This window comes from Alexandromys fortis, unplaced genomic scaffold (genome assembly GCF_014885135.2).
Source record: "Alexandromys fortis isolate MF-2015 unplaced genomic scaffold, M_Fortis_MF-2015_v1.1 scaffold_93, whole genome shotgun sequence".
Taxonomy (NCBI): Eukaryota; Metazoa; Chordata; class Mammalia; order Rodentia; family Cricetidae; genus Alexandromys; species Alexandromys fortis.
In genome coordinates, this window is record NW_026067970.1 from 5,761,977 (window position 1) to 5,775,810 (window position 13,834).

General features: G+C 44.0%; 2 protein-coding genes across 4 annotated transcripts; one reads left to right on the forward strand and one right to left on the reverse strand.

Moving 5' to 3' along the window:
* Nucleotides 1-91: 91 nt before the first annotated feature.
* Ggct (gamma-glutamylcyclotransferase) lies at nucleotides 92-6,939 on the reverse strand. 2 transcript variants are annotated; one of them, XM_050155561.1, is made up of 4 exons: nucleotides 6,708-6,938; nucleotides 3,198-3,343; nucleotides 1,653-1,788; nucleotides 92-456 (listed from the first exon to the last, which is right to left on the reverse strand). In XM_050155561.1, exons 1-4 carry the CDS (start codon nucleotides 6,846-6,848, stop codon nucleotides 307-309), a joined length of 573 nt encoding a protein of 190 aa, XP_050011518.1. In that variant the 5' UTR covers nucleotides 6,849-6,938; the 3' UTR covers nucleotides 92-306. The 2 variants fall into 2 exon arrangements, with proteins under 2 accessions (XP_050011518.1, XP_050011519.1); XM_050155562.1 differs by lacking the exon at nucleotides 1,653-1,788 and having other exon boundaries at nucleotides 6,708-6,939.
* Nucleotides 6,940-7,098: 159 nt separating this feature from the next.
* Nucleotides 7,099-12,720, forward strand: LOC126509591 (pseudouridine-5'-phosphatase-like). Of its 2 annotated transcripts, none has more exons than XM_050155559.1 (2): nucleotides 7,099-7,207; nucleotides 11,094-12,720. In XM_050155559.1, the coding sequence occupies exon 2, from the start codon at nucleotides 11,111-11,113 to the stop codon at nucleotides 11,798-11,800; it is 690 nt and encodes a 229-aa protein (XP_050011516.1). In that variant the 5' UTR covers nucleotides 7,099-7,207; nucleotides 11,094-11,110; the 3' UTR covers nucleotides 11,801-12,720. The 2 variants fall into 2 exon arrangements, with proteins under 2 accessions (XP_050011516.1, XP_050011517.1); XM_050155560.1 differs by lacking the exon at nucleotides 7,099-7,207 and adding an exon at nucleotides 9,800-10,023.
* The last annotated feature ends 1,114 nt before the right edge of the window (nucleotides 12,721-13,834 follow it).

Below are 13,834 nucleotides of genomic sequence, written 5' to 3' on the forward strand. Positions count from 1 at the left end.
GCAAACCTACCCTGTGCAAGAGCACATTGAGATGCTTCCATGCGACTCGGGATTGAAATATGTCTGCGGGAGAACACACAGCCGTCACCACTTCACACTCCAGGACGTCCTGGCCCCCTTTAATTGCCGAATTCTTATCCCCATTCCAATGCTTTTGTACAGTTGAGAATACGGAACTGCCAAAGTGAGAAGTCCCTTCACAGCACTGTTGAAAACCAATAGATCAAAAACAGGAAGGTCCCAGATTCCTGCTTGCAAATACTAAAAACATTCCATACCAGCACACAGAAATGCCCTTGGGTCCTGTTATGTCCCATACAGCTTTGACTCCCCCTTTTTGATGATTTCTTCCATTTCGTCTGAGATCTTCCCTTTATAGTCGTTTGGTTCTATGGCTTTTAACTTCTCTTGATACTCCAGTGGCAAACCGTTTTCTTGTGCACCCATGCAGATAACCTAGAAGGGGTTAAAATAAGGAAGTTCTTTTCGTTAGGGGCATGCTTCAGTGTACCATAGCTTGGTCTGTACTGTCAAATGTTTGATACTTTGTTTAAAAAAAATCTGAGGGTGTCTGCAGAAGGGATCTCAAAGCAGCTTGAAGCATTGTCAGAGTATCAGTTCTACTCAACAGCGTGACTTAAGTGTTTTAATATTAAGACAAAATATACTGTATTTTTTTTGTTGTTGTTGTTTGCTTGTTTTTTCGAGACAGGGTTTCTCTGTGGTTTTGGAGCCTGTCCTGGAACTAGCTTTTGTAGACCAGGCTGGTCTCGAACTCACAGAGATCCGCCTGCCTCTGCCTCCCAAGTGCTGGGATTCAAGGCATGCGCCACCACCGGCCGGCAGAAATATACTGTTATGATATAAGATTTATGTGATATTTTAAGAAAAATTACAATCTTTTTTTTTTGTTTTGTTTTAGAGACAAGGTTTCTCTGTGTTACAGTTCTAGCTGTCCTAGAACTAGTTCTTGAAGACCAGACTGGCCTCGAACTCACAGAGATCCACCTGCCTCTGCCTCCCGAGTTCTGGGATTAAAGGCATGTGCCACCACCGCCTGGCAAAAAATTACCTTAAAAAAAAAAAAAGCAAAGCTTTTAGGCAGCAGTTGTCAATGCCACTGTCTACTTCTGCTTAGAAGAGACACAGAGGACAAGGGATCCCCAAGATGGGCACCATGCCAGAGGCTCAGCCCCTGTGTTACCCTCTATATCAGCCAGGTCTCCACAGGCCACACAAGGTACCTAACCTTGGGTTTCTACCAAGGGGCATCTGGCCTCATCCCACTTGGATCTTGTGTTTTGGAGGGTGGATTCCCTGACTCCAAAAGGCCTAGTGACCTTTCCATTTAGGGAAGAAAATACTTCAGCAATGGAAAACACACTCCCCCTTCATGAAAAAAATTAATCTGTTCTATGAGCTACTGTTTGTTAAAGAAAAAAATTATAAAATTATAAAAAAATTATAGCATGTATAGACTATTATAATATATAATAGATACTATAAATCTATTAAAATATACTTTCCTTATTTAAAACATTTTGATTAAAACGCCGATGTGGGATTTCAAGTTTGTAAAAGCTTTCTAACAATGAAACGCCCTCTAACTCAGCCCAGTGGAGTTAAAGATTGTGCACAGCCCCGTAGCTCACCTTCTTATACTGTGGTGATGGGGGAGCGCTCTCGTAATTTGTCATCAGGTAACTTCGACAGGTTATTTCTTCCCCTTCCTGAGTTGACACTTTAATTTCTATTACAACATATACTCCACTTTTAACTCCTTCTTGCCTGAAACCAAATGAAGAACATTTTAACCACATTTAGGAGACTGGTTTATAAGGTAAGATGCTTAACTCAAGTTGAAGTATAAGATTAACCCTGTATCTGCATAGGCATGTTTGCTCACTAAATGTCACCATATCAAACGTACACTTAGCATTTTTTTGTAACCACTATGCAGCCCTGTCTGGCCTGGAACTCACTATGTAGACCAGGCTGGGTTCAAACACACAAAGATCCACCTGCTTCTGTCTTCCGGTGCTGAAATTAAAAGTATGCCAGCCTTGCTTTTGTGCACTACCATGTCTGACATGCTCAGCATTTTAATGTTGCAGCTGGCTTCTGGATCCATAGATCTAACCAACTTTAGACTGAAAGAAATTTTTTTTTTTTTTTTTGGTTTTTCGAGACAGGGTTTCTCTGTGGTTTTGGAGCCTGTCCTGGAACTAGCTCTTGTAGATCAGGCTGGTCTCGAACTCACAGAGATCCGCCTGCCTCTGCCTCCCAAGTGCTGGGATTAAAGGCGTGCGCCACCACCGCCCAGAAAATATTTTTTAAAACTTGGGTCTTAACTGAACACATGTAGATTCTCTTCCTGGTCCTATTCCCTTAAAAGGAAAGCTGTTCCAGTAAACTACACTGATACTGTATACGCAGTGAAGTAACCCCAGGTGATGCTGCAATACATGTGGGTACCGGCAGGTCACATGCACGCATGTATCACTTACACAAGGGACTTAACATCTGTCGATTCTGTGAACACAGACGAGTGCACTGGTACACTCGTGCAGATCTCTGTATGTTTTTCTGTCTGAAAACATGCTTCAATCTGCTTATTTGCACTCTGTGCCCTGAAGCACTACCCTGAAGCAAGAGAGTACCCACAGAGGAAACAGAGGCTCTGCTTCCTCCAGCTGTAGCCAAGTACAGCACCCTGGACACTACGCTCTTTTCAAGGCCAGCTCTTCCTGGCAGTGAGCATCATATCAGGCACGCCTTCACACAACTCTGAGAATTTTAGTTCTACTGTATTTTTCAATGTCTTTACAAATTCCTTTTAGGTATTCAAGTGTAACCTCAAAGAATTGAAAAAAACAGAACCAACACACTTTCAAAATCAATAAAAAAATGCAACAATTATAAAAAGCTTCATGACTTTTTGCATTGTGAAACCAAAAAGATAATTTTAATAAAAGAAACAGAATTTAAAAACCAGGGCTTCCGTCTTTTTGCCTGAGACTGCGAACATTGCCCTGACCCAATCAGTAAGCATGCCTCTTGTAGATTTACAAATAAACCACAGTTTCTAACTGTCACACTAGCTCTGAAGTATAAAGTGTATCTACAGCGCATCCGAAGACGCACACCCTCACAACCGCTGTCAGTACTATTGTAACTTATAATTAGAAGCCACCTACTCATCCAGGGAACTCAAATTGCTTTTGTTCATTCTCCACACTACTCCCCACACTTCGTCGCCAGGACTCTGAAAAATGGTAGCTATACCTCCATGCCACCTCTCACTTGTTTTGCCTTGGAAATTGCCAAAGTCGAGCTTAAAGTCCTGCAAAGAAAACAAAGCGATATAGGATCAATACCTATTTTAGCAAGAATTCCTCTCTTCAAAATACAAATGATTTGCCTTGAACTCCATACAAGAAAAAATATTCGATAACCTTTGTTTTCGTGTACAAAACTGTGGAAAATAAAGATAAACAGACCAAGACCCAAATCTCAAGGACTATAGATTCTTTCTTACTTTCCTTTAAAAATGAAGCTTGTTCTGAACATAAAGGCATCTAAACATGAAAAAGAAAAACCTTAAGGAAATCCAATATGTCATATAGTAGCTTTAGCTTTCATTTTTGCAAAGGACTTCTCAGTCTACTTAAATGCACGTGTATTTTCACTTAGACTGGGTGATGTTACATAGGGGTTATAATACACTTTTATGTCTACACAGTATCTTATCTGAAAATCACTGTGTTTACGCTAAGTGAGCTGGCTTAGGGTGTATAAGCATTAATCTTCATGAACTGTAGCAATTTATTTTCAGTACCTAAGAGCAGCTAATACTTACTGAATATTCATTATGTGCCATATACATTAGCTGTTACTTTACATGGACCAGTGTTTTACTTAATTTACGGCAGAAAAATTACAGTGTAGAAGGATTAAGTCACTTCCCTAAAGTCTTATAACTAACAAGTAACAGAACCCCCTTTCTAATTTAGCTCTACTATCATTGATGGGCAACCAGAGTGAGGGCATCTGCCTTGTGTGGCCTAAGATGTCCTTCAATCTCTTCACAGCACACAGGATGGACTAAATGACAGTGCTGTAGTCCTTTTTGGTCACCTCTGTTTTCTCAAAAATTTTGTTTGATAACACAGAGAAAATGCTGGTCCAAGTACCCAAGACCTTGCAGCAGCATACTGGGTATTCTAGCATCAGTAGAAGAGACTGGCAGCACACTGCCAAGTGCAGCAGGCATTGATGTGGATAACCCTTCCTCACTCTGATATGTATCACTCTCATTGGTTAATAAAGAAGCTAAGACTGGCCTATCGTAAGGCAGGCTAAATTTAGGCAGGACAATCAAACTGAGGATGCTGGGATGAAGAGCAGAGTCAGGGAAGACATCTGTTGGCTACTGAGAAAGCAGGACATATAAAAAAAAGTGAGGTAACAAGCCATGAGCTACATGGTGAAGCATAGACAAGAAATATGGGTTAATTTAAGTGTAAGAGTTAGGTAGTAAATAGCCTGAGCTACCTTCCAAGCATTTATAAGTAGCATTAAGCCTCTGTGTCGGTTATTTGAGAGCAGGCGGTTGGGACAGGAAAGCTCTGCCTATAGGCAGTTTTATTCCGTTTGGGTCCAAGGTTCACTGCACATGCGTGACACAGCAGCCACCTCTCAAGCCCTTTCTTCTGATTTGAGGTTGACCTGATCTTCTCACCTCTTTGTCAACTCCTCTCTACTCCCCATCTTGAAATGTCAGGGTTTCTTGGGGTTCAACTTAGGTCCTTTTTGAATTTAGCAATGTTCCCAGACAGCCTCACCACCTCCGGCAGCTTCTAATACCACTGAATGCTTCGGCCACCTCTAAAACCAGTCCGCATCTCTATTACGAGACACAAAAGCAATTAGAGCACAGTAATGCCTAACAAATGTTCACTAATATTTTCCTGTTCACCTGGCTGTCTAGGTAGCGTCTCAAACTCAATTACATTCAAAGTTGGTTCATAAGTTTTACCTCCCAAACCTGATTCTCCTCGGTAAACATTGCCACCATCCTCTACCTGGTTGTGCAAAAACTTGAGTCATATTTGTATTGCTTCCCTTCAAACACAATCACCAACGTTCAATGATGTTATCTTCTGGGTATTGCTCAGAGCCATCTACCTTCCCTGACACCACCCTGCTAGATCATAGTGGCACTATCTTTGAAATGAACGTGGCAAAATCTCAACTAGGCTTCCAATAGCCACACTTGCTCCATTTTGCACAGTAACCAGGATGCGCTTACAAAGATGTAAGTCCCGTCATTTGCTTTGATCCTCAGGGCCCACATAAGATTGTCCAAAGGTCTCTGTGGTCACATTAAGATGTGATACTTTCTTATCTCTCCAGTCCTCATGCCACATGTTAAGACACTCCAGCTGTGTTGACTGGAACAACCACTTCCTCTTTTCTCAGGTCCTTTGAACAAGTACCTTGTCTTGGTTTCTGTTTGTTTGTTTTTTTGCTCTTCATCTCTCCATTCAGGTCTTAGCTTAAAGTTATATTCAGGAGGGCTTTCCTGAGCATCTTGGTTAGATTCTCTGGTCATATAATGTCCTCTTCTAAGGCTAACCACAGCTATAATTTATTATTTATGCACTACTTCTTTCCTGTGCCCTGACTAAGCATTTGAGCTTCCCTCCTGCACTCTTAGGAGTTTCAGGTAGACAGTACAGAGCATGACTCCCAGTTTTCAAACTTCAAAGGCTAGAAGTTGGTTAGCAATGATCGCCTTGCAGTATGGACATGGATACATGTTGAGACTTGGCCAATTAGGGTACCCAGAGAGGGTCTCAATTAGAACTAGTGTTCAAGACCATCAGGAACCCCACTCTAGGTTTCAGAAACTGCAGGGCTATGGCACAGCAGTAGGCAAGATCCAGCTCCACATCGTATTCACTAGTTCAGGAAACGTGTAGCCCAGTAATGGGCTGGTCCTCTCCTCCTGTGCTGGTTTTACACACACCGGGCCTGACTGTTTACTCAGCTCCGTACTCCAGTCTTTCAGGTGATCTGATGAGCTCTCTAACATCCTCTAACATCTTCCAGCATCCTCCCTCCCGCCCCCTTTCTTTCTTAAACCTGCCGGTTTTTGTTGCCTGAAACCAAGAACTCTGACAAGGGTAGCAAAGATCGTGTGTACTTGGCTCAAATTGTCAAAGGCACGACACACAATCGGACTGTACACAGGTAGGTCTTCCAAGTAGCGAGGCTGCTCAGTCATCTTTGTAAGCCCAGCACTGAGTGCCAGAAGAATACATATTAAATAAGCAAATGAACTGTGGTCAAGAGCAACAGTTCACCAGAGTTAGTTAAAGTTTATCGGATAGGGACACTGAGGACTCCTGAGGGAGCACCTCCATATGAAAGACATGACTCCAGGTTCTGATCCAGGTCTCAAGACCAGGACCACTCAGATCTGGAGGAAAAGACAGATACACAGAATTTCAAAAAACTGTGGGACAAGTCCTGTGACAAAGGCATGCACGGGGTGGAAAGCAGCTAGTTCCCATAGATGGCATCCGATAGGATGGTGGGAAAGGACAGCCGGTGGAGGGCTGCGAACCCTGAGGATAGCCAAAGGTTCCCGGGAGGGGTCGCCCCTGGCCGGCTCTCCAGGCAGCGGGCACAACGGCACTGACCTGCAGGCGCGCCACGCAGCAGAACACGGCGGAGGGGTTTCGCAGGTGGATCCTCTCGGTCAGTAGGTTGCTGCCGTAGGCGAAATACAGGAACGTCTCCCCCTCCTGGCCCGCGTGGTCCTCACAGCCGGAGCTCGCCATATCTGCCAGTCCACGCCAGCAGCTCCAGGTACTGGCGAGCACGGCTGGCGCTGCCGCAGTAACAGCGCGCCGCCACCCACGGGTGAGCGCAGAGCAGTGGGCGGAGCTGCGGAGAGAGCGCGCTGAGGATTGGCTGCCGGCCTGCCGGCGTGAGCCGACTACAGTGATTGGTCCGTCTGCACAGCCTCCCCCACTAGGACCGCCTCCCCCACTAGGACCGCCTCCCCATTGGATGGACTTTTCGGATGTCCGGCCCCCTGCCTGAGGCTACGCTGATTGGCGGACCTAACGGCAGCGCGAGAGCGGCTGCACGTTTCCGTGTTCTCCCGGCCTGAACGCCCCTGGTTATCCACGCGCAGGTAAGACAAGGCCTCACACTGCTGTCCGTCCTAGCCTGGAACTCGGGGAAATCCTCCTGCCTCAACTTCCCTAGAGCGGGGACGGCTAATCCAACAAGCTTTGTAGGGATCCTTCACTCTGGATGCCTGGGGCGCCCTTCCCTGTGTTCAGATCCCGACTCGGGATCTGCTAGACACTTGACCCCTTTCATGTTTGCTCGCCGTTTCCTCTTTTTAAAAACGAATCACCCAAAACCTCTGTGCTTTAATAATCTTGAAATGAAGATAGGAGTGCAAACTGGAGGCCTAGGGTAATGACTGCCATTGGCCGTCAGATATTGATCTAAATACAACTTCACACTGACAGGGGCTAGGATTCCTGGAGATTGAATCCAGGTCAAAGCTGGGAGTGAACAGTACCTCTTAGAACATGCTTCAGAAAGGGAGAATCCTGAGACAAGCAAGGTCCTTCCTAAAAGACTACCCACTAGACAAAATGAGAACAATTCGAGCCTCAAAACAACGGGAAACAAAACTGATCTTTAGCATTAAATGTGTTATTGCCCTCAGGAAGTAAGCCACATTAAAACGGAAAACAAGGCCAGCCTGGGAAACTAGAGCTAGTTCCAGGACAGGCTCCAAAGCTACAGAGAAACCATGTAGTGTGTTTATTCTGTCTTTCTAGTCCTGGCTGTATTTTTGGAAACCCAAATATACCAGCTAAGTGCAGGAAAGAGGGTAGACCATCATGATTCAGTCTCTACTGAAAGAAACCTTCTTGTCAGGAGCATCAGTGGAACTGCTTGTCGGGAAGGCCACAGGGGTGTTTGTAGGGTTTCAGGTAGTCCCCCAGGGATCACTGCTAGTCATGGGGGAGGGGGATCAGGGCCACCTCCAAAGACTGAACTCTCACCTGAGGGCAAGTCAATCTGGTCACCAATAAAGATTAGCCTGACATGGTCTTCTGATTTGAAGCAACACGGAATTCCAGCATCTGCGAGTTATGAGCAGCAAAGGTCTCGCAACATCAGCTTTTTATATCATCCTGTTTTTGAAACCATTCACGTGGAAGGAAAAGTGGAAACAGTCAGGAACACCTAGAACCTATCTCTTAAATTATTGTGATTAAAAATAAAAGGTAAGGCTGGGGCTCGCTAGATGGATAAGCAGGCGTAGGCACTTGCTACCAAGCCAGAAGATTTGAGAGTTAGATCTCCAGGTCCCAGGAAAGATTCAGCTCCTACAGATGTTCTTTGATCTCTAAATTATCCGAAGTTCGAAATGTCCATACTGCAGAGTACTGCAATTTAAGGCTTTGTTTTAAAAATTTGCTTATTTGTGGGTTTGGGTTTTTTGTTTGTTGTTGTTTTTTGAGACAAAAGTTTTGCAATGTTGTCTAGTGTTGGGGGTCACGTGAGAGGAACAGCAAGCAGCTTCGGAATTCATGGAGTCGACGTAAACAGGCTGGGTGAGCCTTGGAGTGGAGAGCTCAAGAACTGTGTGTCCTGAGGACCTTGTGCTGTTATTGAGCACAGCTCTGCTTATTGCCCTCGAGGTTACCATGTCCCTCATAGTATATGAGTTGTGTAAAAACTCTCGGAGTTTCTAGCCCCTCAATGGGCAGTGTTACTGGTACCCACAATAATAGTAATTGGCCTTTTCCAAGCATTGATGCAGGAGTTGATTCATGATTCCACCACCACCCTTGGAAAGAATTTAGAACCGGGAGGTGGTGGCGCACGCCTTTAAACCCAGCAGTCGGAAGGCAGAGGCAGGAGAATCTCTGTGAGTTTGAGGCCAGCCTGATCTACAGAGTGAGTTCCAGGAAAGTCAAAGATACATAGAAACCGTGTCTCAGAGAGAAGAGAGGAAGAGAGACTTAGTAAAGTTAGATTATCGTGTTTTTGTTACTGGCTTTGATGTAGAAAATCTTGGGAAATGATTTAATGTTTAGAAAGGCACACTTTTAATAGCTGTACAAGGGATGAGAGCAAAGGCAGGCAGTCTGGTTATTACTAGCTGACATGCCTTTCTTGCTAAAGATGAATTGGTAATCAAAGAAGATGATTAATTTCCTGTACCCATTTTTGCCCTGGCATCCTGGTATGATTTAATAGAAAATTCGTAATGAGTGGGTGTGTGCACTCTGAGGACTTAAAGTAGAAATGGCTTTTTATATATATAAAAGTTTAGATTAGTGATTCTTTTAGGATTTTTTTATAAGATTACCTTTTGAGATAAATAGTAAAATGTTTGGTCCTTTCTTTGTAACCACAAAATGCAGCTTGCCGGTAAAAGAACTGACTGAGACCCTTGCTTGCCTATACTTTGTTAATCTATAATAAGTTGCTTAGGCATGAATGTATAAGGGTTCTTGGGAGTGATTTGTTTTTCACCTGTATTATGCAAAATGTTTAATCATCTAAGGGTAATGTGAAACATGCTGGGTTGTTTGTTTTGCTTTTTTTTAACTTGCATTCATTGTAGTAATTCATTTAAAAAATAGATTGTAACCACATTGTAATTTTTTTTATTGTTTGAAAGATTTTGCTGGAGTATAGAAGTTATACAAAGATATATAGAAGGAAGACATCTAGGAAGAGATAGAAGGAGAAAACTGGGGAAAAGAAGGAGAGCACCAGGTAGAAGAAGAGAACAGAGAAAGAACTGAGTAGGAGTGACAGAAAGAGAAGAATAAATGAACAAGGACCCCGTGTGTCTGTGCATCTGTCCAGCAGTTCGCCTGTTCCATATCTTCTCTCTGGTGTCTCTGACCTGCTGAACTCTCCATCCTAAGTACTGGCATTATAATCCAGTCCAGCAATTTAATTTTAAAGGTTATTTCTTTTCTCTTCTTGTACATCTTTCAGATGGCTTAATTTCATGGCTGTTAATTGTTCTCTACACTTTTTTGTGAAAAAAATTCTAAAATGAATAATTAATGTTTTCTTAAACTCTGAAAGTCTTGCTAATTCCAAATATTTATTTAGCTATCCCATGGAAAATTTGTGCAAAGCACTATTGGCCAGCAAGGGGCAGTAAGTAGCAAGGTTAATTCTGGGTTTTGTATTTGTCAATATTTCAACCAAACCCAAGTTAATCCTAGTTAACTCTCACCTAACCCTTGTTAACTGAAGCCATAGCCTAAATTCCTTCGTTTACTAACTCACTTGTCTCTGCAGAAAGCTCTGTACAGAAGGTACTGTTAATCTTGTCACGGGTGTGGACAGGCAGGCTGTAGTTAGCAATGGCTGGAGCAGATCCCACCACTCCTGGGTCCTGCCTCCCAGACTGCCCACCTTGCAGCACTCTGGGTAGAATAGGTATGTCTATTACAGAGGTATAGTAGATAATATAATAGGGTGCTCTGACTATAATAGTTAATAATAACCACTTCCAGATACACCCTCTATTACAATCCAAGGTATTATGAAACAACATTAGCCTCACTCACTTGATGATAATGATAGCAAGGCCAGATGTCTTCCAAATGGCATTTTTTTTTTTTTTTTTTTTTTTTTTTTTTTTTTTTTTTTTTTTTTTTTTTTTTTTTTTTTTTTTTCTTGGTTTTTCGAGACAGGGTTTCTCTGTAGTTTTGGAGCCTGTCCTGGAACTAGCTCTTGTACACCAGGCTGGTCTCGAACTCACAGAGATCCGCCTGCCTCTGCCTCCGAGTGCTGGGATTAAAGGCGTGCGCCACCACCGCCCAGCCCAAATGCCATCTTTTAATCCAGTTGTCTTTCAAGTTTTTTGATTGTGTGATAAATATTTTGAGCATGAACAAATATAATTCTCTATATATTAACCTATGTGGCTATGCATTAAAGACAAAATCAATAGCATTATGTCACTTTATACAGGTACTATTACTTGTTAATTTATAAATGAACCCCTCCATCCACCCCAGGTTGAGAAGGAGGCACCATGGCGATGCCCCAGCCTCGACGCGTCACCCACCTCATCTTTGACATGGACGGGCTACTTCTGGACACGGAGCGACTGTACTCGGTGGTGTTTCAGGAGCTGTGTGGCCGCTATGGGAAGACATACAGCTGGGAGGTCAAGTCCCTGGTGATGGGGAAGACGGCTCCAGAAGCCGCGCAGATCATCATCGACACCCTGCAGCTGCCCATGTCCAAGGAGGAGCTGGTAGAGCAGAGTCAGGCCAAGCTGGCAGATCTGTTTCCCACGGCTGCCCTCATGCCAGGGGCTGAGAAACTGATGAAGCACCTCCGAAAGCACAGCATCCCCTTTGGCCTGGCCACCAGCTCAGGCTCTGTGTCCTTTGAAATGAAGACCAGCCGGCACAAAGAGTTCTTCGGGTTGTTCAATCACATCGTGCTGGGAGATGATCCCGAGGTCAAGAGCGGGAAGCCGTCCCCAGACATATTCCTCTCCTGTGCACGGAGGTTCGATCCTGCTCCTGCCCCAGACATGTGCCTTGTCTTTGAAGATGCTCCCAATGGAGTGGAGGCAGCTCTGGCAGCTGGGATGCAGGTTGTCATGGTTCCTGATGAAAACCTGAGTAGAGACTTAACAAGAAAGGCCACCGTGGTGTTGAATTCCCTGGAGGACTTCCAGCCTGAGCTGTTTGGTTTGCCTGCCTACGAGTGACAGGAAGCAGCCTTGGGGTGCTGCGATGGGTCATGTGGCATCCCTGGGGGAACACATGGTCCCTCGCGGGTCATGTGACTTCCTAGGGGCCACATGGCATCCTTGGAGGGGGCCAAGTTCAGGGTCCATGCCACTGAGGAGAAAGGGGAAGACAATGCATGGCACCAGATCGAGCCTGCTTAGACACTGCAGCCTTGTGAACATAGCCATCCCCACCTGTGTGGACTTGGCCATCTCTCGGGAGTGTGGTTGGGTCAGTAGTTAGCAAACAGAGACGGCCCAGGACACATTACAGTATGTAATGAAGTGATGTGGTCTATGAAGGGAATGAACATGCACACAGACACACAGTATTGTGTGACTACACATGTGCCATACATATATATAAAGTATATATGTAAACACATAATGTTCCAGAGTGAAATCATATTTGTGTTTGTTTCCTTATAATCTTTGTGAATAATGGCATTTGGGAAGTGTAAACTCCATACATATGTGTCTGACATCATATATGTACATATGTATATCATGCGCACGTGTGTGTGTGTATATGTGTAATAGATCATGTATATGATACACCACTCTATCGCCTTCAGGGTGAACATTAATGTAATACCAACTAATGATGAGTCTACTCTCTCCTTCTGCTGACCTTAATGGTGGATTAGCTTCGTGATAGATGAACATCAAGAAATACCCTTCCTCTCTAGCCTCACCATCATCCCAGACACTCTCTGGCCTTGGACTCCGTGCCTGACTGAGCTCCATCTCAAGGAGACCCCTCCATTTCTGCATATGTCTGTATATCTTTTATCTACTCCCTCATCCATGTTGGGGTGTTTTCTACCTCAAGGGAAAAAAATATAATCTGATTTTCTTGATGTAACAACTTTATTTCAACATTGCTTATCTCGTGTCTAGTTTGCTGTTCATTCTTCCATTCCTCTTCAGAACAGTTGTGATGTCTCACTAGCATCCTCACAGCGATGATTTGGTTGTGGAGTATGTTAACGGGAGTCATGATTTTACCTTTAAATAAAATATCCTCCAGCCATCATGAACTATTTTAACTGCCATATGAATTCTGACATCTGCCTATTGGCCAGTTTCAAGACACTGTAGGTCAAGGTTTTATATATATAGTAGGGTATGGAGAGTCACACTGCAGGTAATTGCAAATCATGAACAAGTTCCATGTTTAGCTGTCCTTGTCATGCCTTATAGGTCACCATTACCAGAGTGTACTACAGGAGCTTGTACTAGAATCCTGAAAAATGCTTTTTTTTTTTCTTCACTTGTACTTAAATTTTAGAAAGGGCATGGGTTCATGGATTCCGTTCTTTGTAAAAATCTTTTAAATCGTGTTTCCATTTTTGTGAGAATCAGTTCATTATAAGTAAATTTGATGCGTATCTTTGAGAGAGACAGGGCCTCTCTCGGGCCAGATGGGCTTAAGGTGCAAAAGCCAACCTGAGACAGTTGCTGTGGAGTTCTGTGTCTGAAGTCAGTGAGGAATAAAGACACGAACAAAAGAGAAATGAGCAAAGCAAAGGCAGCTTATTAAGAAAATCTGAGAAAACTGAGTGGGAAGGACACAAGGATAAAATGGATGACCTGCCTGCATCAGGCCTTTATGTAGGACTTACGGCAGAAACTGTACAAAGACTAAAATAATTTCTATTGAGATAGTTTAATTCTGTACGCAAAATATGGGCCAGGCTAGTGGGGCACCCACACACTTTGGACATGGCCTTCCGGCCCAAACAAAGCTCTCCACCAGTGGCTTGCCTGATTGGAGGCGTCACACCGCAGCCCCACTGGGCTCACCTCAGCTCTTTTGCTTTTGCGGGCGATGCCAACCCTAGTAGGGTGTGGCTGATCTCTGACCTTGGTAGGAGGCTTGCTGCTGCTCTTTGTTCCTAACCTTTAGGCAGCTGGTTTGTAATTTAACAGCAGGCTTCTTTTACTTCTTGCCTAGGGAGAGCTGGCTGCTGCCTAGAATACATTTAACCAAGCTTGGGCAAATGGCCAGGT

Coding starts and splice junctions, on each gene's coding strand:
- Ggct (XM_050155561.1), bottom strand. CDS start 6,848: ATGGCGAGCTCCGGCTGTGAGGACCACGCGGGCCAGGAGGGGGAGACG. Junction 3,344..6,707: donor GCTGCGTGGCGCGCCTGCAG/GTCAGTGCCGTT, acceptor TTTTCTTTGCAG/GACTTTAAGCTCGACTTTGG. Junction 457..1,652: donor CATCACCACAGTATAAGAAG/GTGAGCTACGGG, acceptor AACCCCTTCTAG/GTTATCTGCATGGGTGCACA.
- LOC126509591 (XM_050155559.1), top strand. CDS start 11,111: ATGGCGATGCCCCAGCCTCGACGCGTCACCCACCTCATCTTTGACATG.